Here is a 26,094-nt window from a genome sequence, read left to right on the forward strand (position 1 = left end):
AGTTTAGCAAATTTAGAATCATATCATGCTCTCAAAAAAATCTTTGCTCTCAATATTCTGCCAAGCATGTTTGAAATTTCATATAATGAAAATTATGATATGATTCCAGAATGATTAGCTCATTTGTATTCAGTATAAAATACTTGGATAATAATTATGAATTTGGTACACCAAGTAAGTAAATGGCATGGTTATTACAGGTTACTGGGGATAAGCAGGAATCCTTATGGCTTGACATCTTTAATAAAGCTGTATTACTTACCAGTAACTGAATTTCCTTTTTTGGGGGGAGGGATTACCTCTTCCACAGATTCATAGTCTTTAGTGAAATTTATGAGAACGCCATGTCAGACACCAAAGAGCTGTTGAAGTTGTCAAATTTCAGGTAAGCACAAATTGTACTAGCGCATGCATTGAATGCCATTTTACCTCTGGCAGATGTGTGAGTCACTACTACACCCTCCTACTTCATTCCAAACTGACTGGAAAAATCTGTCTTTCAATAGGAAAACTGGGGAGAGAGGGAGATGAAATGGTTCTGCAGAGAAAATTGTTGTGTAGGAGAACTCAAGTTACTGGTAAATAATCTGGTTTTGTCCTTGGTTTGTGATTGTCTCCTGCAAACACTTAAAAATTCTGAAGGAAAACTGGTTGTCATGGAGAGTGGGAGAACAAAGACACAAACCACAAATGCCATAGAAAATTACTTGGAAAGAAATTGGTTTGTTACTAGACTATACCTTTAGTCACTCTAAAAATCACTTTATCCAACTGTAATGGATAAAGAGACAGTCTCTATGAACTTCATTCCAACATCAGAAGTATTAACTCTCCATTTTGAGCAGGATTTTTTTTCTGCTTTCTCTATTTTGAATACAAAATACATAAAAAGCATGGAGAGAAACCACATAATCTTTGAAAGGGAATAGGAATCTTAAGAGCCATATAGAAAGATATATTGTTGAGAGCACAGAGTGCACTGACTAAAGTACCTCTAGAATTTCCAAACTAAAAAAAATGAAAAAAACCCATATACTAAGAATGAACAATTGTATTGGGTCAAAAGTCAGGTATTATACCAAACTCCATACCAGTCTGATTTTCCCAGAGTAGAAGGATGGCACCTGAGTAGAGGAAATACCTACACTGGTAAGAATGGCATTACAAGAACTGACAATAAAGTAAACATTGCTTTAACAGCAGTAAGTTATAATTTAAAATTTATAAATTTTCTCCTTTGACAAAGACGGGGCAATCCTGTGAGTCACAAAGCTGCACAGGAAGCAAGACCTTTGAAAATAAAAGGCTGCCAGCAGCTATTTGCTATGTTTATACTTAAGCCTGGGCTTGCCATACAAATTCTGGACCTGACATTTACATCCGTCATTATCACGAACAGAAGGCTCTTTCTCTAGCAAAGCCTATTAAACATTTTAAGAAAAAACTATCAGGCATCTCACTGGTATGGAGATCTACAGCACATATCTAAGTGGTTCAGTCTCAGCTGGACACACTGCCACCAGGTCTCTCTCTGCCCTAGGAAAACCTCAGTCTGGGTAACTTGCACTAACTGCATATTCTGGCCTTTCACTACAGGAAGTGTTAATGCCCTACTAGGGTAGAAGACAATTTTGGGAAATATTCATCCATCCTACAATCAGTTGCCTGACACAGGACTAAAGCGAGCTGTGACACCAGGGAACATTGTGTTTCAGGATGAAACAGCACTTCTATCCACTTCCTAAGCAAAACTTTATGCAAAGCGAGCAGGAAGCATTAAAAACTGTATGCCTCTTCTGAATTTATGACTTAATACCACAGTTTACACTGCTACCACATGTTGCACTATGCCTGTGTGTCCTTTTTGGGGTGAAAAGCACTGACAGTAATGCTGTACAGATGCATATACAGGTAGATAAAAGGCAATCAATACATGCGCCAGCACAAAGAATTACCTACCTAAAACTTGAATTTCAATGGCTCCATGTCCTTCGGTGACACACATGGAAATTCCAAAGAGTAAGATCTGAGGAGAATATCCCAAATTGAGAACTTTATTGGGGGCATTTTAATTAAAAACGCTGATTTAGGCTAATTCATGAATTTGAAAAGAATTTCAGAAAACAACTCATCATTTGTGTCCCATCAATAACTGTGATTATAATGCTGAAGGAAAAGTAGTTTTGTACAAATTGATGGCATAATTTCATACCCTAGAGAAACCTGCTTGCAGTCCCCACAGGTATGTTAAATCATGACAGAACATAAAGGTGATTGTATTGATTATCTCACTATGGTAAAGAACATACTTTTTATCTGCTTTTACATACTTTAGGTTACTTTGCAAGTAAGTGTATTTTGGTCTCGAAAGCATGCTAGGCATCTCTAGCTGTGATGTAAATGAAACAAAACCCATGAAAAGCATGAAAATTAGCAATGGTAAGTCTTAGGACACATTACTGAAATATTGCTGCCAGACCATAATAATGGTGCAGTATATCTCCCTTTCATTTCTTGTATATTTACATAGCTTCTGCAGATGGTCAACAGTGCACATCAGACCCCAACATCCATTCCAGTTGCTAAGTGTTTTGTGAGAATAAGAAAGGCTCAGCAGTTGTATGATTTAACATCAGGATGTCACATTTTACGAAGGTGCTCAAGGAAAGACAATCTTGACAGACGGAAGTTTGCTATGAAATGAAATGAGGCAGCAGTCTATAAACGTAGTTACTTTTATCCACTACTTTTATGTGTGTGTGTATATATATATAAAAGTATGTATACTTTCACACATGCATACTGTATCCAGTTAACTTCTGATCTCAAATTTGACTATCTAATAAGCCAATTGGCCTAATTCTTCCATAATTTCTGCATTTCTTTAAAAAGCCTTCATGGTTTGTTTTAGAGATCCTCAAGAGACAATTCATTACCTTATGGACTGATTCCATTAACTTGCAAATAGTCTTGGCTTACAGGATTACGGGATCTGCAGAATAACCACTCATATTTCTAACTCTTTTACGTGAGTGTTTGCATATGATTGTTAGTTTTATTAGATTAGTTATTAGTTTTCCCCTCTTTATCCAAGCTTACTTTGCTTCTTGCTCTCAAGCAGACTAATGGCTACACAGAAGCTAATAAATGAAAGCAGGGATGAGCTATTTGTGTGTGATTGAATTTGGGTAGCAAAATACAATTATGACAAGAGGGTCGAGATAACCTGGGCGGAAGGCAAAGGGATGATTTCCATTAGAAAAAACCCCTCTCATTTCTAGCAGTGAAATCAAATATCAACACTTTTTTTTAGGCTTAAAAGAACTGCAAGAAATTCCAAAGTTTGAGTTTGTTGTCTTAACAATTGTAGTTACTAATGAAATGATAAGAATACCAAGGAAGCAAAGAAAGAGTTGAGAGACAGTAAGCAAAAATAATTCCTGAACACAAGCAGATGACACAAGAACCTTATAAAAGGCATCCTATTTTTAAAGCTTAGACAACACTGTTATGACTGGAGTTACAATTGCAAGCTGAGCGTCCAGAATCAGGATGAGATACAAGAATACTCCATTAATTTGCTCTGTTTAGGAAAAGGAAGTCTTACTTGTAGCTGCTCTTTAGTTGCCTTTTTTGTAAAACTTATGTGTGATAAATCCCTTAAATTTTAAGACTCAAGACTGAGTCTCTCATGTTAAAAAAAATAAGGCAGTTGATAGTTACTAATAATGAAGTAGTAGCTATTGGAAAAAGAGGGCAATTAGCTGACTGGGAATGACAAACTGGAATCAAAAACAATTTATATACTCTTTTGCTCATAAAATGCGGATGATTAGAAAATCTTAGGGTGTTCACAGATAATTAGATGCAACTAAGAACCAACTGTGCTGTAATGGTCCTTATCTAGACAGCTAGTACAAATTGAAAGAGTGCAAGTCATTAAGAGCAGTTAAAGGAATCTTCCAAGCCCCCTCCTGTAACTTTTTAATACAGCATGCCAAGCTGGAAAAGATTATAGAAAAATGAAAAGAGAATTCAGAAGTGCTATTTCAAAGACTGAAACACTTCCTCCATGCCTAATATTTTTTCCTTTATTTTTGTCCAATTGGTTTCCATAACTACGGACAAAGACATCTGTGACTCTAGGCTGCAGTCCTATACTGCTCATCCTTCAGCAAAACCAATGCAGTGTTTTATCTTGTTCTTAAGTAGCTGTGTTCAAACCTTTGCAAGTAAATCCCAAAAATGGTATTCACTAAGCTGTGAGGACAATTAACTGTCAGGGCAATTTCAGTTTTGATGTTTAACAGGTCAGCAAAGAAGTGCATTTAGGCAGAATATTATTCACCTGCTGCTGCAATGCATGGAAATAAGTCGTTGTCTTGGGCTCCTAGTTGAGTTTGACTGCTGTCCTGACAATTTACAATGGCCCGCAGGTGGTATTTTTAGATCAACTCACAGTAACAGTTTAATTGTACTCATGACTCTTAAAACTGGCAAGACAGGTCATCTACCCATTTCTCTATTCACATGCTACAAGTATGGTCACTGAATTTTTTTCTAAAATTCAGTTCTCTAAATCACTTCTTAAAAATACTGATTTAGCATATTATTTGGGGTTTAATTCAATGGTTGCCCCAGTCAGTGAGCAAATTCACAATGGACAGCCTACCCATGAATGCTGGGCCAAACAAGAGCTGGATTCCTACAAAAAAGGACCCTTCCTCATGGAGACAACCAAGTATGTGGGGTAAGATGAAGGTTTGGTAAACCCCCGGCACTCCTCCCTGATGTGACGGTAGAACACAGGGCTGGTGAGCACCCTGATCCAAGAGCTTGGAATACTGCATTTCTCACTTCTGACACTGCATCAGTGGCTCCTGTGTGTGAGATGAAAGATCTTTGGGAGCGAGGAGAGCAGCTAGTGAATCTTCTGGTTGTCACTGAACCACACAACTGCTTTATTGATTGCATCAGAATAAGCTATCTTACTAGATGAAATGAGTCATTTAGTCAATGTTCCTAACAGTTAAACTGTTCAGAAGCTGCTTGTTTGGGAGATTTATCTCATAATTAGTTTTCCTAGAGAAGATCTGCTGGGAGCTTGGTCACTGAAGCAAAACTGATACCAGTATCTCTACACATTGCTATTGGATTCATCTGTCTTGAGCTACTAAGTATACTGCATACTCATTAGTTTTAATTAATTTAGAGCATTCTGGTAGCTTAGAGGTGAGAATATCTATTTGCTCCAAATATTGTAACAAAGAAAAGGACTGAGTTAACACTATGAAATATAATAAATGTGATACTCATGCAAAATGGTAAAGCAAAACACTTCCTGATACTATATGAAATGAGGGAACCAAAAAGTTACTATTTAGACAAGATGGAAGAAGTACTGTAAGCAAGAATTATTAGATAATACAAAGAAAGGAGGAGGAAAAAACCCAATGTAAGAACAAGCAAAAGAGATGAGACACATACAACAGTTATATTTGGAGCTGGATGAGTAACACAAAGAGCTGAGATCTCCAGAGAGATGGCACAGAAAACACACACGGAAACTATGCTAGAAGAGATGATAAAGCAGATTTAAAATGTATACAATAAAGCCTACAGACCATCCTGAAAAGTAGAAAAGTTTTGGGAACATAGGATTGGAAAGTGAGTTACAGCAAGGGCTATCTTTCAGGAAATTGTGAGTAACTGATAAAGATGATATTCCTTCCCAAGATGAAACACTGCAATTCAGGAAATGGGCATGATTGAGGACAATGTAATTACTAACTGTATTTGTAATCTGTGCCATTGCAAGTCAGGAGAACAGCCTCTCTGTAGCCTTCCTAATGTATTCCAATTTTCTTCACATTTTGAAACTTGAAAATGTGTGAATGCTGTAAATATATTTTGGCACATTAAAACACTTGTGTGCGGTAGCAAGCTAGGTACTAGTTTGTACAACTAATGTAAAATGCTGTTGTGTTACTCTCAGTGGTCAAGGATTTCTCATTTAATATACTCTCATGTTTTTGTCCCAGTCCCTAAACATCTCCAATTCATGGGATAATGAACATAAACTAATAATTTGTAGACGCAGAACAGTATTTGAACATACCTATAAATGATTCTCCATTTATCTTAGAACAATGTAACATATGGTTTTATATACATTTCACAAGGAGAAAAATCATTAACTGTTTGGCATACATACCCTTAAATAATTAACAACACTGCATGTCTGCAACTAATTAGTCTTATAATGTTATTTGATACTAATGAGAAAGAGAGGACTTAGTGTAGCCTTCTAATTAACTTCTGTAAATCTGTATGATATATCTTTATGCTTTGCTTTTAGACAAAGAAGTAAATTCCAGATGCTGATCTTAAAACTTTACACAATTTATGTTATATGGAATTGTGTCAGGAATATATCTAGTATTTTTGGGAACATAATTTTACTGAAACAGAAAATTGTATATGTGAATTGAGGTCCCTGATCTCTTCAGAATAACATAGTGTTAAGCAACCACAATGTAAATCTACAGATGATTATTTTAACTTTTTATCTTTTTTTGTTGGGGTTGTTCTCCTGGTAGACATAAAGCAAATTTTCAGTGTTGTTTACCATTCTCATTGCTATAGTTCATCAGCATGCCACAAAAGACAGTCAAGAGCTTCTCACTGGCTGGATCTGTTTTACTGCACAGTGACCTTAAATGGTCTACTACAATATGTGCACCACCTGCATGGTCAACTGCGTTCCTGCCCTCATCTGTAAAACAAAGAGTTACATTAAAAAAAAAAAAAAAAAAAAGAAACCAAATCCCACCGTAGAATCCCGAACGTAACAGTAATCATACAAAATGCAGCTTTTAAACAGAGTGAAGTCATTCCTCCAGTGGTGTTGTCAAATTCATCTAGAGAGATGCTTGAGGGCAAACTTTTAGTGCAACAGAGCTAGGAAAGTGAAGACACCTACAACAAAAAGGATTAAGCACCTGGCACTAATACCTTTGTAAAGAAGTTCAGTGTTTGAGGCAGAGCTGCTGGAGCTGATAAATAATATTCTGAAAATGCACTGAGTTTTGCCAGAGGGAGGTTGTGAGTGCTTGACACAGCTTAGTCCATACACAGGGAAATTACTCTTGCTATTACGCAGATCAAGAAGTTCAAATACAGAAAATAAATTGCTTGGATTACTTAAAAACAAAAAGGGGAAAAAAAACCGTACAAAGCAGACAGAGGTGCTCGTTCCCAGTGGCAACTGTTCATGCACTCACTCTGCCACAGAGCATGTTCTCTGCACTTCTATAGCTGAAATTTAATACCACTATCAGATACTTTTTGTACGGCTAAAACAAAAACTTACTCCACAAGTATAAAAGACTACAATGTTCTCAAGGGTTGTAAATAACATATCTTAATCTTTATACAGAACTCTTCCTATATAACAAATCAGATTTGATGCAACAGTATAGGAATAAAGGAGAAATAGGCCTTCTATTATAGTAATCATCAATAGTGCTTCCTTCCCCAGTTGTAAGCAATAAGCAATAGACAGCAGTCAATAAACTAAATTCCAGGGCTTCCAAAAAGAGAGATTTCCCTGTGAGCTATCACTGGTATCAGCTGGAAAATCTGGATGAAAACAAACCCTTGGGGGAAAGGAAGAGGGAATCACTAAAGTTTTTCAATATAAGGAAAAAAACCTGAAAACCAACCCTCTCCTCAATTTTTTCATGGCCCCAAAGCAAATCTCCTCTGTTCCTTGTTATTCACCGCTCTACCATTCCTCCTCTCTCTCCCATCATATGTGCAGGTCAAGCTACCAAGTTTTCATCATTCTGCAATGTATTGAGCATGAAACCCAAGACTGGACACATTTACAATGTGACCTTCCAGTGTAAAGCATTCCAGACCTCTGCAAAAAGAAGCTTCTAAATCTTCCAGTTCTTGTTAACACTATATATACCCCTTATACTATATATAAAAAACAGGATTCTAAGTATTGCATATAGGAACTTGAGAAAATTTGCCAAATGGAGCTGAAGGAAGGGCAATTCTTGGCAGGTCTTAACTTAAAATTATTATCAAAGTAGTAAGAGTTTTGCAGAATAAATTCACTGCCATGACTGTTTCCACCTTTGACAGGATCTGGACATCAGAAAACTGTGTTTTGCTGCAGGCATGTCTATTTCATTTTGAAAAAGGAGAAACTATAATCTATTAAAAAATTAAGTTCAAGATAGGACTCTATGTCAAGGAACAACTATTAACAAAAAGGACAAACATAAAAAAAAATCTTAGATCCTTGATATCATAACAAACATAGCTCTAATGCTGAAACAAAAGGAAGTCCTACATCAAAATATAGTGAAACAATATAGTCAGGTGTTTAGACTCGGTGCTTACATTTACCAAATCAGCAGAGAATAAAAAGTAATTTAGGTAAGAATATTCAAGCATTCTGCTTTATATACCCTTTTCTGGTATTTTTTACTAGAAAATTTGGGCAAATAGATAATTTTGTATTTAACGCATATGTTCTGAGTCAAAACGGGTGTGCAAAATGAAACTGAATCACTGATACTGGATCAGATGGACTGACTTTGGTCCTCAAATTACTATAATGCAACTTAAATCAACAAACAAAGATGATAAATTCAGAGGAGAATCACATGTCAAGCTCAACCCTGTGTCCTGATATTGACGAACTACATGTAAAATATGTAAGCAAAGTATAATAGAAAGCTAGAGACTTGGGTGAGAATTTGGAAGCAAGTGTTAAAACACACAAAAAAATAGTTACAAGCTGAGTTCCTTACCTGGACAGAATTTGGCAGAGCTCTACTGAAAATTACTGTGTGATAATATTTTACAAAAAAATCTAAGTAATATATCCTTTAAATTCAAATATCTCTGATTTGTTAAAAACTGCTGTACAGTCTCTCACTTTGAATACATGATAAAATTCTTATCCACACCATGTTTTTGTTAGGTAAACAGATAACCAGCTTCTTCTGTACTGACAGTGAAAGTAAAGCAGGGAGATTCAGAAACAAATCTCACTCCAGGCAATGTCTGTCTTTATGGTATACTCAAAAAGTTAGGTACAAATGAACCTCAAAAGGTGGCAGGCTGTAAGAGCTGGCCTTTGACAGGACTACATATGCTGGTAGACTTGTAAAGAAGATGCCATAGCAGAGTTTATTGTTCTCCCTCTTTGCTGTGCTGGAGCTCACCCTGCCTGGCTGCTTCTCTGCCCCAGGCAGCTGAATGAAGAACAGACCTGGGTGAGTGCTAGAATTAGGATCTCCTGGTGCTGCCTTCTTTGCCCAAGAGGATTAACTCAGCTCATTAGTGCAAGGCCTCAAAGAATCTTGTGCCAGATGTAGGAGGAAAACCCTGAAGGTCCTGCCTACCCACTGCCAGCACTGCTGTGACGCTCAGCTGCATCACCAAGCAGAAAGCATAGTCCTGACTCAGAATGCTTCGTGTGCGTTTCACCAACTTGCTTCTCACTACTCCTCTGTCGCTAAGGAACAGATTTTGCACACAAGAATACTCATCAAACTCCAAATCGTTTACAGTCAAAACAAGCCCACGGCATGTTGCTGCATCTTGTTCTCAATTCAACTATTACCTTGTAGTTCAGCAGTTCTATGAGCTCCCACACTTAACGTGCTTCCAAGCCTCCCAGAAGCTGTGTTGAATTTTTTCCCTGTGACCTTTTAAAATAAACACTTGCTATTCTTAAGAGAACAATGATTGAACAGTTTAATGAGAGCATTCACATTTCTGCTTAAAGATGCTTCACTGCAGCTCACAAAGGGCAATGCTCTTGTATAGCATGTAATACTGTCTAAAGATGCCAGAATAAGAACCTAAGAAACCAGAAGGATTTTTTTTCCCTGTAAAATGTACAGTAAGATTTATTACAGAAAGAGTTATTACTTCACAATGTTCTTTAGCCCAATTCAACACAATTGTCTCTAAGAATTAATACAGTCCCTTTTTATATTCTGAGTTCCTCAGAGGAGTTTTATGCAAAAAAAAAAAAAAAAAAGGTTTTAAATGAATTATCAAATTACTGTGACTGTCCACATTCCCTCTACAAACAGTCCTGTCAAATCTTCCTGTTGCTCAACCATGCCCAAAGTCAACAGCCAAACTTTTTTTAATGTGCAGGATTGTTAAATCTTTACAATGTAGCACTTAGAGTAGTCTGAATTTGCTTTTCCCAAGATGTTTCCAGCACTTCCCTTCGAGTTTTTGTCCCTAATTCACCAAGCCCTAAAACAAATCATAAGTCACAAAATGGTAACAAGAAAAAAATCTAAGTCAGGACAAAAGGGCTGTGCCATGATAGCAAGAGATGTCAGAAAATATTTAGACTTAAAAAATACACCCATTTCTCAGATGGTCAGCTAGAAAACAATTTGACAGCATTTCTTAAAAATAAGCTTTTGGGCTTTAAGTATTAAATTTATACTTTGAAATGTTCTAGTTTTGTCTTGCAACTGGATACCTGAATTACCCTTTCCCAATCCGTGTTCTGCAAAAGTTTACTGGTGTATATAATTGCATGGGTATAAATGGTGCAAGTCAGAGAGGGGAAGGATCAAGGTCCCTGATTTGCATAAACTAAATTGCCAAGACAGCAAATTTGGCTGACATGGGAAAAATATAGTATTTATATTAAAATTCTTTTTACTTGTGTAATGATCAAATAATTTAAGTGACATACAGCCACTTTACTTTAATTACTTCATCATTATTTGGCATTTGGCTACAATCCTGCATTTTTTTAATCAAAATATTGCTTAGATTAAACACTGCTTTACAGATTACTCTTTTTTGTTTTTCTTAATTAAAAAAAGATGAACTAATCTACAGTAGCCCAAGTTGGAGGAGACTGTTTTTTCTACATGTGCTGTTTCTATTTTCCCCTGGTTTTTTAATTTTGGAAGACTTTTGTGGTGAGGCACTCATTTGCTCATGCTGCTTATTCTTTCACCTGAAACCACAATGGTCTGTGATAGCAAACTGGCCGTTGCAAGGAAATTATGATGTGACAGAATATTATGAACATGTGTAAGGAAATAACTCCAGGAGTAGGACTCCAAAGGAAAAAATATCCTGTTCACATGTGGAAAAAAAAAAGAAAGAAAACATTCAAAAAGCAATGGCAAACCCTGAGCTACTGTAAATGACATCATCTATATAAACACTAGGAAAAATACTGTCACTTATATAAACTAGGACTTTACATTTTCTTTTCCTGTCTGAACACTGTAAGATTAAAACTTTCCATGCAATGGAATTCAGTTTTAACACTTGACTCTACTTTTTATCCTCAGTCTGGTTTGTGTATGCTTTTTAGGCACTGCCCCTGTCAGGTCTCTGACTGCATGACTACAGACCATAACCCTGCTTACACAATATATAGTAGCATTTCATTAATTTTATCTTTCAAGGAAAGTTAACTTCATGTGATTATATTGCACTACTATTGTTTGCTGCCTTTTCCATGTCTTCTATGCACTTGTATTTTGAGATTCATTTTTTAGTAATTTGAAAGATAATTTTTGGGATTGCTCTGTCTTGAAACTTCTGAACTGAAACTTCTCTTTCCTTTATTAATTCCTGTAGAAATTAGAAGGCTGATTACCAGAAGTATGGTTTTGTTTTATTTGTTTACTGGTTAAAATCAATCAATATAATCTTAAAAGTTTTGCTTTATAAAGAAAAAACCAATCTTGAATTAGTTTTGCTTGCTTCAGAGATAAACAGGATTGTCCTGTAGTCAGTTCATCTTAAAATGCTGGCATGCTTAGCCCTAATGGTAAGCATTGAGGGTACTGTTTCATAAGTTATTCCTTTAGAATAATTGCTAAAATAATAAATATGTAAACAGTAAACTAGGAGTACACTATCTTTTAATAGTGTACTGAAGGACTGAAGATAGGTAGAGTTCATCTCTTTGGATAAAACTGTTGCCAGCAATTTTTTTTGTCTAATGACAACTGATGCAGCAGTGTATTGGCCCTCTTATGCAACTAATTTATTCTAACAAACAAATACAATTTTTAAATGTAGCCAAACAGAGATCTAGGGATATTTTTAGTAGCTTCTTCATAATATGTTCAATGTGTGTACCACAGGATATCAATGTCAACAAGCCCTAATCTCTTTCATGATTTTTTTGTCTGCAGAGTCAGGAGCTTGGCAGAACATTTGAAGGGAAAGGTAAGTGTGCAGGTATTACAATCTCCCTAATGCTATGCTGAAGTGGCAGTCAAATGCAAGCTGCAGTCAAGACCACTATTTAATTTCCATAACATTTGCTTATTAGCCATATTCCTCTTATGTCATATTAATACAAGAAAAATCATGTGTTTCTGATTTCAGACAAAAGAACAGTGATGAATCTACTGCTCAAGACTTCAATACTTCCAATCAAATGCTACTAGTGGATCTGAGATGCTAATATAGCAGCAGAAATGTTTTTATCAGCAACAAGACATACAACACTACTAGACACAGTATTGGCAAGTAATTTGTTCTGGATTCCAAGGATGCGTCAGTGTGTAATTAAAACTTAGTAATTACTGCTACCCAATTCTGTTTGAAATCAAAGAAGCCAACTTAGAGAAGAAGAGAATGTTCTTAGATACACTTAAGTCAGGTAAAGGTCCTCAAAGCTGAATGTAGCTTTGCCTTCCTTTTCATATGCAATATGTTTACAGCAGACTCTTCAGTTGAATTTAAAACTCTATGAAACTCCTTAGTAATTCCATTGCAGTCAAATAAATTACTCTAGGTTTATGAGAGTGTAAGTCAGAGCTGAAGCCATCTTAGTATTTCATACAGCATGAAATAAATCATGGAACCCAATTACACAGTAAAACAGCAGGCAGTTTTTCTACACTGGTAAATAGACATTTATAGCATCTCATGATATTAACAGAATAGACCTGAACAGCACAATTAATTTAGAATTTCTACTCCCAAGCCTGCAGCGCAATGTTGTCTCTCAGCTTCAAACTCTCCAAGAGGAAGGGTGTGAAGTGAGCATGGCATGGTCATAGTCCGATGCAGAACAGAGGTGTGCTGATGGCTGCTGCTGAAAGGAGCCTGAATGAGCTGTGGAGTAGCCAAAGCAGCCAGAGGAGTAGTCTTAGAAAGTGTGAAACCCATGGGGATTTGGAGTAGGTTTGGAAAAGCCCAAGAAGGAAAAAGTAAAAGAAAATGAAAATAATTCACCATAAAGCATATTTGTGGACTCTACCAGGGTACTTTCCTTTCCTTGCTAGAAAAAGAAAAAGACAATTATTCCAAGAATTGAAAAAGTAATAAGTGGACCTGGGATCTACAAACAGCTGAGGCAAGTCCTAGGTTTGGGATCAGTGTTATTTGTGCCAAATCATGAAGCCTAGGAGGAGCCTAGCCTGAGAACTTGGGTTTTGCATCACCTCTCAAATATCTTTTTTTGGATGATCTAGAAGGATTTCCTCATCATTCTGATTCCATTTAGATGAGCTGTAAGATAAGAAGTTAGAATAATATTGTTTAACAGCTTCCTAAGAACATTCATGATTAATTGCTACTAAGAACTCAATATTACACAGGAAGTATATGTTGGCATACATATGCACTAGTTTCTAGCTGATGCAATACTTGTGTGCCTTGGAGAAAAACCTGCACTATCAAGGACTTCAAAAGTAAAAATGCTTTAGTTTTCTAAGACTGTGGCATGCCTCAGAGAGGACAGATCTAAAGGAAAAGCACTATTACTATGCAATCAAAACCTTGAATTTGAATTCTCTGCAATCAAAACACTCACTTTTCAAGCAACAATTTATGGACTCTGGTCTGATTTCATCGTATTTCTTAGGAAATAGCTTAGTAGGTGGCATTTGCATTGGGTAGGATCTAGTACAATGATAAGTGAAAAATCGTGGTAAGATGCTGCCTAGCTGCATGAATCAGGGTGACCTTCATAAAAATGATTAGCCAGTAGTGTGCCATTATCAACATCAGTTGTGTTCTAGGATTCTGCTGGTTTTCCATATGGTAATGAAAAAGGTTACACTGTTTTTTGAAGAAAACTGATTTTGACTTGTTTCCAGTATGTTTTATTTTAAAATGTCTGATTTTCTCCTGTAGATCTGAAATTAATTGTATCTCCTGAGAGAACATAACTGTACAATTGAGCTGTTTCTTATTTTTTACTTAGCAGATTCCTGCAATAGATCTGTACATTCTTACAAGATAGGCATCTGAGTTTACAGAATTATAGCATGTATAAGATCTTTTTAACAAAAACTGATAAAATGTTCATGTTCTGGAGTCGAGGCTGAGATGAAGAGGGATCTGCTTTTATGTGAAAGGCCACATAGCTGAAATTCAACTAGGAGTCTTGCCATCAATACACGTAAGACTGCATAGATAACAAAGACATGTATAGCTTGGGAAATGAGAAAAGGACCCAATAAATCTCCTGCTGAGAAAGGTAGATAAGCAGCTGTCAGACGAGAGCCTTTATAGAATGAGCTGGTATTTTTAGCTTCTTTCCAACTCTATAAGATGCTTATATACCAAGTTTGGTTGCTAAGAACATGTACCCAAGCTGGCAGTTTCATGAAGAAACAAGGCTGTGGTACAAAAAGAAGTAAATTCTGGATTGCACAAGGAGATCTCTAAGTACTACCATTAATATGTATATTATGGGAGGGCAGAATGGGAAATTTTTCACTTCCGCTACAAGATATATGGAGAGCTTACTTCCCTTTGCTAGCTTTCAGAATATGTGAATGCTTTAAACAATAAGAAGGAAGTATTTTCTAATGGGTAAGAGCCTAATCTAATATCAACTGAAGTCAATCAGAACGCCTCCCTCTAGTTTGTATGGCTTCCAAATCAGGCTCTAAATATCCTAGCCTTTCACTTCCTCTTAGAATTATCACTTTTATAGCATAAGTATGGCAGCCTCTATCATGTGTACTGTGCTATATAAAAACACAGGAAAGTAATTTGTCAATCAGTTCAGAACTGAAGTATTTAACAAATTACCTGTGGAAAGATCACTGAGATTAAGATAGCACGTGCATCACAAAATTCATGATAAAAAATATTGCGAGGCTATTATTTGCTAAGAAAATAATACTGATTTAATATAGTATCATTGTCCATTAAAATTCTGGATAAAATTTATTTGATTGGCCTAATCTTTCATCTACACAAACTGCACTGGTGTCAGAGTAGGAGAGAGACCTGCCTACAGACAGGTTCTGTCTTTCTCCCACATTGTCTTGTTGGTCTTGCAAGAAAGTAGGCCTAAGTTGAAAACTGTAGTCTCAGTTTCCCTGTCTCTCATGCACTTGATCAGCCACATGAGACCAGTCACCAGATTCTTCCCAGTCTACTGTGAAAAAAGCCACCAGAGAGAGTGAGGGCTGTACTAATCACCAGGGTGTTCATTATGTGATCACGAGATGCAATTTGGATAATGCTTTTCTTTAACTTAATACCCCAATGGCCAGAGATTATGGTAGCAAATAATTCTTAGGCTTTATCTACAGCAGAATTAGCCATTCTGCACTGATTTAAGACATTTCTTTTTTTCAGCAAGAACCATATTAAACATAACCTTTTCCAAAAAATGAAGATGAGATCTTTATGTTGCACATGGAGCTGAGGTGCAGGGAGAACATAGAAGAGTTTGGGAGGTACCCCTTATTTGCAACATCTGTACCTCTGTAACATCCCTTAAAAGAATGAACTTACTAAAGAAACAGCACCGGGAAGAATGACAGGAGGAGATGGACAGACAGACAGTGGAAATGTACCTATAGTTTGACTCATGGATAAAGAGTGGTGAAGCAGCTAGGATAGCTGTTATGCTCTGACTGGACAATTCCTAAGAATTGAGCTTTGATTATAAGCAAAACCACATAACTGGTGGTTAAAAGGAAAGAATGGGCTAGGAGATTTGCACCTAATAATATAATTACGATAAAATTCCCCTTTAACTCGTGGAAGGTACTAAATCTCTTTCAGCATAGGGACTTAGTCATGAATTACCTTTCCATGGTAGCTGTGTTCCAGGAGTCGCCACTCCTGAACTTGGGAGTGGGGAAATGGTCTTGCCTTCATGCAGCAGCTCTGGGATCTGTGAACACTGAGGAACCACTGCCATTTTCCTTTGGAAAAACAATTCAGGCAATCCTTCTCCTCTTCAAAGCCATTTTTAAAGGGCTTTCCCTGCCAAAGCAGCTGTTTTGTCCCACAACTTTCACCCTGCACCATGCCAGCTTCTCTCAGAAATGGAGACCTGATTAACTCATTTTGGCACAAGCTGTCACTTAAACAAAGTGATGCATACTTACTGGGATGACGTACAGGACAACTGGGCTTTCAATATAAAGAAATATTGCTGTGAGCCATCCAATAAGGACTTTACTGCATAGGCTCAGCCTAACATTGATTTAAGACTTAAAGACATTCCTCATTGCTGCATGTTAAAGTTACATGGGCAGTAGAAGTGCAAAAGAAGCTCATGTATTTGGAGAAATATCATTACTGATGTATTTCAAGTTGTTATACAAATCATAATAACCAGAAGGGTAACAGATGCTTTTGTCTCAATTGGAAAAAAAAAATTACTATCGATACGTAACATTTTAATTAGAATTACTGGCTTCCACATCTTGTCTTTGTTATACTTTGTATCTCCTTGTTAAAGAAAACCAATAATAAAAAACCTGAAGTATATTAAATTTTCTAGTAATAAGCATCGTGAAAGTATTTGTCCTAAATAAAAATTTAGGATAGAGTACATAACTATTTAATAATTACACATTAAGTTAACAGAAAATGTCAGATGGGGTGGATGCGACATCTAGGCACTGTAAATAGCCTCTTCCACTTAAATCAAATATGCTAACCTTGATTTTTTGTCAAATTTTATTACACTTTACTCAGTAATTTTATTCAAATACACAGGGAAGATAGTGACTGTCCTCCCACAGGAGCATGACAACACATGGCCCACAACCCATCACAGCCTACTGTAGATTTTATCAGTGCCAGCTTTGCTCCACAGAAGGACAACACAAGGTGAGTAATAGAGTTTTCAGTACAGGATAAATTCTGCACTGTAAAAACCAGCAATAGTCTGTAAAGCCTCACACTAGAAAATAATTTCTGTGTGTCCTTATTGTATTTTATGGGAAAAAAAAGTGAGATGAACAATAATGACATGAATAGATACATATATTTTTCTTATATGAAATACACCAGTGCACCTGAGAGTGACCTTGATCTCATACATAATCCTGAAACAGAACATAGTAAATAAATTATGTTATAGGAAGCTTAATAGCTTCTGTGAGAAGTTTCCATGGGGAAGCGGCTGTTCAGTTGATTGGTCACCTTAAAGAAAATCCTAAATGAAAGAATGATACATTAACATCCTCAAGCAGTAGTTGTCTGTAACTGGAAATGCCAATATATAATTAACTTCCCTGAGGTCAAAGGCAAGGTAATTTAAAACAACATAAAATGTAAATTTTTGATCTCAGATAAAAAAAAGTAGCAAGGAGAAAAGCTACTGTCAGTATTCATACAGGAGAACTTTTGGTAAACGCAACACAGTATGTAGAAAATTTCTATATAAGTCACTAACTCTCAGGATAACAAAATTATTTTACAATTTCATCTCACTTTCCATCTGCAGACATCCATAATTCCTTCATGTGCAACATGTTCCTGGTGTCTCTGCTTCTGCACCCTATCTATTGTGCACTAGCTTTTTTCAAAATTTTGAAGTAAGGCATAATGAGGCTGCATTTTCAAAACACTCCAACTGCTGGTTTGGTTTTGCAGATGACACAGCCAGGCATGTGATCAGCACATGGAGCCATAACTGCATTTCAAAACTCAATTGCTTCTCATTGTAAAAATTGATTGTGGCCATAAAAAGCTAAAAAACCTCACCAACATCTCCCCACCACCACCCCTGACTACCAAAAATACCAATATGTAATCCTGGAGCAACTGATTGGCCACATAAGAGTTCTGAGAATCAGCAAAGTAACTCAGGCATCATTTCAGCCACACACGCAGCTCTGTACAGATCTGAGACTGGTTAGAATATGAGTGTTCCCTTCTGACTCTGTTCCCTTTCCAACACATTCGGTTTGAGGAAAAATTAACTGTTCACTGCCTCTGCATATGTAGCATCTGCTCCTTGAAAACCTAGTTCATTATGTTTGAAAAAAACCCCAAAAAATCCAAACCCAGGATCAGAAAACCTTTCTATTCTTATATCCAGTTGTATCACAATATTGAAAACATGTTTGAATCTTTCTGTCACAAAAGCATTATTGCAAGTGTGATGTTCCATTTTCTTATCCATTTGGATGAACTGTGGGGTAAATAAATACCAAGAAAGGAGGAAAATGACCCCACAGCACACAATGTACAGAACACCAAAACACTCCGCTCCCTTCCACAAGAGCAAGTACAAAATACAGCAGATGTCAACACTCACGGCTATCGTAGCATATATTGCCCAGGGCACGTCCTGTTTGCAGCAATACTTCCTGGTCTTTGCAGTTTAACAGCTGCACCAAGGGAGGGATCAACCCAGCATCCACACAGGGGTTCCGCATGAATTCTGCAAATAAAGCAAAGCCTGTTAATGCCAGACCAGCTATTCCCAGTTTCATCAATTCCAGTTACACTGGCCCGGCAACTGGGCCTTTTGTGTGCCCTAAACACGTGCACAGACAAACTGTAAATTCCCATGCAAGTTTCTAGACAATAAGCCCAAGTCAGGATTTGGGCTTAATTCTCTCCATTATTTGCTAATTCAGAAGGAATTAAGGGTATTTAATTGACTTCCATGGAAATTAATTTAACATAGTTCAGACTAAGCATATTTTTAGCATCACAGAGAAGGGCTGAAAAGAACAGTGAATTCACAACAAATTCATCATGAACTTAATACTTGTTCACAAGTTGACTTAAAACTAGTATTCTAAAGCAGTAGGTTTTACTCTCTATTGCCTTAATTAGAATTCCGGAAAAGCTTTTCCTTTAGGAGAATTAAAAAAAGAAAATTAAAGCTCAGTAACAGGCTTTTATTTGAAAGGTGAAGAAAAGAACAGTAAAAGAGAACGAGAAATACAAGAGTTCATGTGAGCCCAAAGGCTGGTAGCTTTCCACAATCTAACTGATGTCTACCATGGGAGGAAGAGTAAATAACCCATCCATCCACTGGCAAGCTCTCTGCCCTTCCTTCCTGCTATACCACGGAGAGCTAAAGAATTATTTTACATCTGTGCAAGTCATAGGGAACTATCCTGGTGTCAGAGACATAAAGGGCTGTTCTTCAGAAGGAGATACAGCTAGGCAGGCACTGTGCTGCACATTAAAAAGGTGGTTTATAGAAGGAACTACCTGATAACATCAGTGTTATTTCACAGTTTACTACAGAGCACCCTTTAGAGATGTAGTATTGTAAGGCAAATGGTCAATATGTTTTTTATTTGTTCTGAACTGCAAAGTATTATAGAATCACAGAGTGGGTAAGATTGGAAGGGACCACAATCTGGTCCAACCTGCCTGCTTAAGCAGGGTTATCCTAGAGCACATGGCACAGGATTGCATCCAGATGATTCTTGGATATCTGCAGTGAAAGACACTCCACAACCCCTCTGGGCAATCTGTTGCAGTGCTTTGTCACCCATACAATAAAGTTCTTCCTCATACATTGGTAAGGTCCCCTCTCTGTCATCTCTTCTCAAGGCCAAACAGGCCCAGTTCCCTCAGCTTTCCTTGTAACAGATACTCCAGTTCCCTCTCACCCTTGTGGCCTCTGCCAGACCTGCACCAGGAGTTCCACATCTCTCTTGTACAGAGGAGCCCAGAACAGGACACAGTAATCAAGATGCAGCCTCACCAGGGCTGAGTGGAGGGGCTAGTTATGTCTCTTCCTGATCCTAAACAACACTGGATCATTCAGAGTCAGTTTACCTTTGTGTTACTTCACCATCTATGAGACAGAATGAATCAGGGTGTACAATACTCCTAAATACAGATGAGAAAATTTTTCTGATTCTGGATCAAGAGAACTCCTCATGCCAATAACTCAAAGATTTCATACAATGCTTGAAGTACAAATACATCTTCTCAAATACTCCCTTTATTGCACCTATTACAATGTTCTTTGATGTTTTGGTAGCTACAAAATCTAGTCTCTTTTGTATTTAATCCTGCAGGGTTATTTTAGCTAAAGAATTGTCAGAGGTAAGTAATTGTCATGTGATGATATAACTCTGATACACCAACACGCAGATTAAGAAGAATCAGCAATGTCTATATACTTGCACGGGTCCAAGAGAGCTGTGAGCACAATTTACGTACCTTCCTAAGGTACTGTAACATTTTAGAACTGTGGTTAGATGCCAGAGTGTGATAGACGGTGATAGTATCCATTGTAATGAACATAACAAATGTCAGATACATCTGGTCATTAAAACTGGTCTTGCCAAGTCCTTGTAACGCTCAATATATTTCTTTATCGCCCACTTTCAACTTCACTGTTTATGTTTATTTATTAGATGTATTTAGTTTCTTCCTCTGTCTTCTCTGTCCCCTCAGCCTCTTCTTCTCAATTGCCTTTAAAAACTCTTCCCTGTTCCTCAGCTATCCCTTCATCACTTTCCTTTACACCCTGGCTATTTATCATAGTATCTACATCATCAAAGTCAGGTGGTTTCTTTTCTCCTAGTCTGTATCAGGAAATGAAACTTGCTCTCTCCTAAAGGTCTGAGAGGTCTCAATCTGTTCTGCTGTTTGTTTAGGTTCTTCCTCACGTGGTGAAAAGGAGTAAGAAACCCTTCCTCCACCCCCCTCCATTTGGAGTGGGCAGAAGCTTTTTCAGCAACAAAATCATTGGTCAGTATGCTGAGCAAACTTGTATTTATCAAGGTCATGTAAGAACAAGAAGTGAAAGAAATGGTGCCATATGTATCAAAATAGATCTGTGAAACAGGAACAAAGATGGGTTACTGCAACTACTTTTGCAGCTGATACTACACAGAAGTAATAGAAGAATGAGAATGTAATTGAGAATAGAGTCCTTAAAAGGTTTCCACTAACCTGGGAGAGAAATGAAGCAGATCCTTGGAGGAAACAGCGAATAATCGCTTAAGGAGGAGAACCATTGAGGACAGAGTAACATAAGCCAAAAGAAGGACAAGATTTTGAAAGTGAAATGTAATTGTGTTGTAGTATTACGGACTGTCAAGATCATGTTCTCTCATTCCTGCATCTGGCAAAGAAGACAAGACTAAAAACCTTGGAAGAGGGTTAAAAAGGCTCTTGGTGAAGAGAGAAATTCCATGTAACAAGTTCATCTGAGCCCTCATGATGCTCACAGCTGAAAGGCAAATAGCTCTAGATGGAGAGACATGAGTGACTGAAGGGAGTTTTGTATGTCTGGGTGTTTAAAATAGGAGAAACAATTTTAAGCTCAAGCTGGGAGGAGGAAGAGTCATGTGAGCAGAAGAGTGAAAGAGCAAGAGCATGAAGAGGTGAAAAGATGAAACATGACAAAGCCACCAAGGCAAGTAGAGAAATTTGATGTGATCAGATGTGTGTGCACGTATGATCAGATAAGGGGAATGTAAGAGGAAAACAACAAGTGGGGAAGGAAAAGATGCTGTTGTATCAGTAACACCCAAAATCATAGTCTCTGCTCCCAGCTCTGTCAGTACTGCATGGCATGACCACTCAGGGAATGGGTTTAATCCATCTATCCTACTATACATTGAATGTTGATTACACAAATTTCTCACAGTGTCCTGAAGTTTGTTGAAAACAGGTACAATATAAGCATTAAACTCTTTTATTTTTATGCAATAAAACAAAGAAAAGAAAAGAAGAGAATTCAAATGAGGTATTCCCTGCTATACTGCTTAAGTAACTATTTCAATGGAGTTAGACTCAAAGAAAAATACCCAGATGATCTCAAACGGGACCTTAAATAATTTCTGGATACCTTCACTTTAACCTTGGCTGACAGAGGTCCTAGTTATACCTGCTAATAACTCTAAGGAAAAGACAAAAGCTATGTTGTATGGTGAACCAGGTAAAATGTCAGCTTTTCTGAGAGTATACATAAAGCATCAGTTTAAAAGTTGTCAGGAAAAAGGACACATTAGAAACTATTCAGACATTTCATATGTGATTTCAGATACTGGCTAAAATGGTCTGTAAGGGAATCTTTGAGGAAACAAAACATAGTAATCAGTTTAGCTATTGTGAACATTGATTTTATTCTTAACTTTTCCCTCCTCGGATAGGAGCTAAAAAGACCAACTGTGAGGACACATGGTTCACAGACAGCATTGTTCTAAAAATACTTATCATTAATTCATTAAGTAGAGAAAAAACCCCATGATATATTTGCCTAAATCTCTGTCCTTCTGAAACATTTCTAAATTTAAATTATTATGTATATGTCTTTTATTGGCTCTTTATCTAAATTATTTTAACACTTAAAAACTAAACATATCCCTTTTATTTTCTCGTTAGTGTTGTTTCTGAATAATCATATATAGCTCTGTCTTAAAACCAGTAAATTGGGTGGAGATCACCATTGGGGTATCAGTAAGAAACTGTATTTTGTGATTCCTCAGAAAAGGTGGAAATAGAATGTTAAAGGAGTCACTAAGAACGTAGCCCTTTCCCTGAAGAGGCATCAGCATGAGAATTTACAGAGGGAGAGGGACAGGGCTGCCAGGAGAGCAGTTAAGAAACATTCTCTGTCTGGCCTGTGGGGAAGGGAAGTCCAAAACAGAATCTGTGCCTCTTCAGCTGTGACAGAAGCAAGTCCAGGAGTGAGAAAAGTCAGCCACAAATGTCCTCTACCCTCATCACAGGGTCTGCCCATAGTGTCTGCTTGCAGGTATGTGGCCATTCTTGTGGGTTAAAGATACGCAGGTATTGGGTGATCTTTAAGATAATCCTGTCTAAAGAAAATTTTAAATAGTTTTTTTATTTCCTCCGATGTTGTATTATATACTGTATGTATATAATACATACCAAAATGGACCTGATTCTTATTTGGAACTTTGGGCTCTTACTTAACACGTATAATGCTCTTTAGGTAGGACTCATTGGTTTTAATGTGGTATCACAGGACTCATAATGGTTATAATCTTAGGAAAAATCTCAGACCAAAGAAATGATCTACTATCCCTTAACCGCCTGGATAGATGCTACTGCTGTAACTCTGGGCGTTATGCATAACTGGCTGCACACATTGTGCATACCTCTTTTTCTACATGCTTTTCATACAGAAATGCATTTCATCAGTGGTGAGCTGTTTCTGCCCAATAAATTACATTACTGTCTTAAAAACTAAACAGAATGAAAAGAAAAGAAATTCCAGCAGCCAACTGCTGTTTTGATTTTATTAAAAAGTACAGAAAAAAATTTTGACAAAACAAAAAGAGTGAAAGGGAGGGACATGAAAGGTGTCTAATCCATAAAATGAAAACATAAATGAAGTAAAACATACTGACAAGTGAGGTGAAAAACTGAAGATGTTCCAGCAGAAAAGTTCTTGTAGAAAACCTCACCATTTCTGGCTACTTCTGCTATGATGTTAGCTACTTTTGCTGTGCAGGAAGATTGAGGCGTCAACAGACTCGCGAACACCTGAAGAACTCCGCTTTTCTGGATTTTTTCACTTGTCTCCATATCTGAAAAACATATCACACAAAAATGACTTGTGCATCAAATTGCTTTGGGGAAGAACAGAAAGAAAAGCAGAAGGGAAGTCTTCTCAAATATAATTATGTTAGTCATTATTTTCCATATAAGAAGCTAACTGTTCAGTGAACATATTTATCTGATGTACTCATAGAACTTAATACTTTGCCATTTCTAATCAATTGATCTTTATAAGGTGACTGCCATATAAGTAAATACAGATATATACTCATGCTTACATGGGGAAAAAAATACTGGAGAAGACTGTAAGACTAAAGGTCATAAAGTGATATGCAGCAGATAAAGGTACCATGTAAAAGTCAAGGAATGACACTTTGAAGAGATGAATTATTGGAAATGTTCAGGGAATGATGGGGAAAGTTCTTACAGTTTAGGGTACAGCTTAATGCAGTTAGGAATGAGAAACTGGAGAAGAGGGAGATCTAAGATGATCCTGGTTATAGACTCCTCTTAGACTCACTTAAATATCTTCTATGTTTCTCTGTTACAGAGTAGCTCCAGTATAGACTCAGTAGAATGGAAAGGGGAAAACACTGAGTTTCCTGTAGTAGATATCAAAGATTTGTGACAAAAGCTTTCTCCTTTCTGTATGTAATAAAAGGAAATGTGCAGCTGCTCCCTAACAGGGCCCCACCCAACACTGCAAAGCTCTGTAATAAACTGAAAACCAACATTGATTCAATTGCAGTTAAAGACAAGGTACTAGATGCTATGACATATTTTGCTAATGCTTTTAGAAATGGCATATTTGAGATGAGTATTAATGTGACACACAGTACAACTAGATGGCAGCTATCATTTTAGAAAGCAGCATGACTTCTTAAGCCATTTATAAGGGAAGTTATTTGCATTCTTCAGAGTTCACTGTGAGATGCTCCAATCAACTTTTGCAAGGCAAAACAAATCCATCTGAATGCAGTTTGCAACCACTCTGGCTGTGCTTTACCTGTAAATTGATAATAACATACCACCCTCTCTCTTCTCTTCCTCCTTCCTTTCCTCACTGTCAGGGCTGCAACTGAATTTGATCTGTGGCAGCCCCACTCTGCTGCCTCCAAGAATGGGAGAGATCCACTCAAGCTGCCCCTGAACAGAAGCCAGCACAAGCCTGGCAGAGGTGACTCCCATGGGTTTTGTGGCTCACACAGAGTATGTACATGCTTCAGTGTCTGGAAGCTGGTTGTGTCTACATAACAGAAAACAGATTGAAAAAAAAGAACTTCAAGTCTGTATTGCAGTTATGCCTCCCATTTCTGTATATAACTCCAACTTGGGATGTTGGCGTTTGGCTAGGACCACTCAGCTACAGTGTGTCAGTGATGACATCTGATTACAAACAGATTAGGCATCAGTAAAGAGTAATCTCAACATCTCATGCATAATGCAAGTGCTAATTATTATTAACCTGTTTGCAGTCTAGTTAACTGCAATTTTTGAAATACACTGAAAAAAACCTCTCAAAAGATATAATAAAAAGGAGTTTATGGCTTATTTGAAAGCTTTTATAAACTCTGATATATAGCATATACTTAGTAGCAATATTTTCCAGTGGCTATAGACACACAAAATGAAAGTCTGAATTTAGACAAAATCTTATCAGGACTGAAGACTAGTCCAGAAATCTTAGACATCTGTTAAGGAAGAGCTTCTTTCTCCCTTAAATTCAAAACTCCAAATACAGAATTCAAAATGCAAAATATGGATATGTGTGAACCTGCATTAGTAGGCAGGAGACATTAATGCATTTTCTCCTGTCACGCTGCTGAGATATACAGTATCCAGTCATATTTTTTTAGTCTGTAGTTTGATGGACTCATTACTGTGCAAAGCATAAATTACATAAGTAGAACTAAATATATCCTGCAAGAAGTGGGAAAATAAAATTAAATGCTTCTCCAGGCAAGTTATGTGCAGCAGATACACCCTGATTTATTTTATTAAGAACAGTGAGCACCAATAAAAGCACAGCCCTAACAGACATCTCAGAAACTGGGAAATCAGCTACCTGGGATCACACAGATGAAAACTGACCAATGACTTTTTCCTACTCTGAAGCAGTAGAGGAGGCACAGCTGCATATACTCATCTCTTCAAACCAAAATCCATGTTTCTTGTTAGCTGGTTAGGTATCAATGTCAAACTTTTGCTAATCATAAAAGAGGGAAGATGGATTAATTTGACCATCAGTGAGTGCAGAACACCCCTACCTCTTCTCTAGCCTGGGTGAGTAGCAGCTCAAGCATCATTATTTTGGAGAAAAGCACTTTAGTCTGGCATCAC

At 37.1% G+C, this 26,094-nt stretch overlaps 1 protein-coding gene and 1 long non-coding RNA gene across 6 annotated transcripts in view; one reads left to right on the plus strand and one right to left on the minus strand.

Annotated features, from left to right (window-relative positions):
* The window catches only part of RAP1GDS1 (Rap1 GTPase-GDP dissociation stimulator 1), an 89,047-nt gene that overhangs the window by 18,377 nt on the left and 44,576 nt on the right, over nt 1-26,094 (minus strand). For 2 of the 5 annotated variants that reach the window (XM_066317896.1, XM_066317895.1), the window contains exons 3-5: nt 23,661-23,783; nt 18,560-18,685; nt 6,629-6,775 (exon numbers count right to left, since the gene is read on the minus strand). In XM_066317896.1, coding sequence (XP_066173993.1) covers nt 6,629-6,775; nt 18,560-18,685; nt 23,661-23,783 — 396 coding nt within the window. Of the gene's footprint in view, nt 1-6,628; nt 6,776-18,559; nt 18,686-23,599; nt 23,784-26,094 lie in introns of those variants that run through there. The other 3 variants (XM_066317898.1, XM_066317899.1, XM_066317897.1) reach the window with 3 other exon arrangements.
* LOC136360569 (uncharacterized) lies at nt 294-12,620 on the plus strand. Its single transcript, XR_010743472.1, has 3 exons — nt 294-385; nt 12,219-12,252; nt 12,415-12,620. It is a non-coding gene; the product is annotated as an uncharacterized lncRNA (long non-coding RNA).

Source organism: Sylvia atricapilla, chromosome 4 (genome assembly GCF_009819655.1).
Source record: "Sylvia atricapilla isolate bSylAtr1 chromosome 4, bSylAtr1.pri, whole genome shotgun sequence".
Lineage (NCBI taxonomy): Eukaryota > Metazoa > Chordata > Aves > Passeriformes > Sylviidae > Sylvia > Sylvia atricapilla.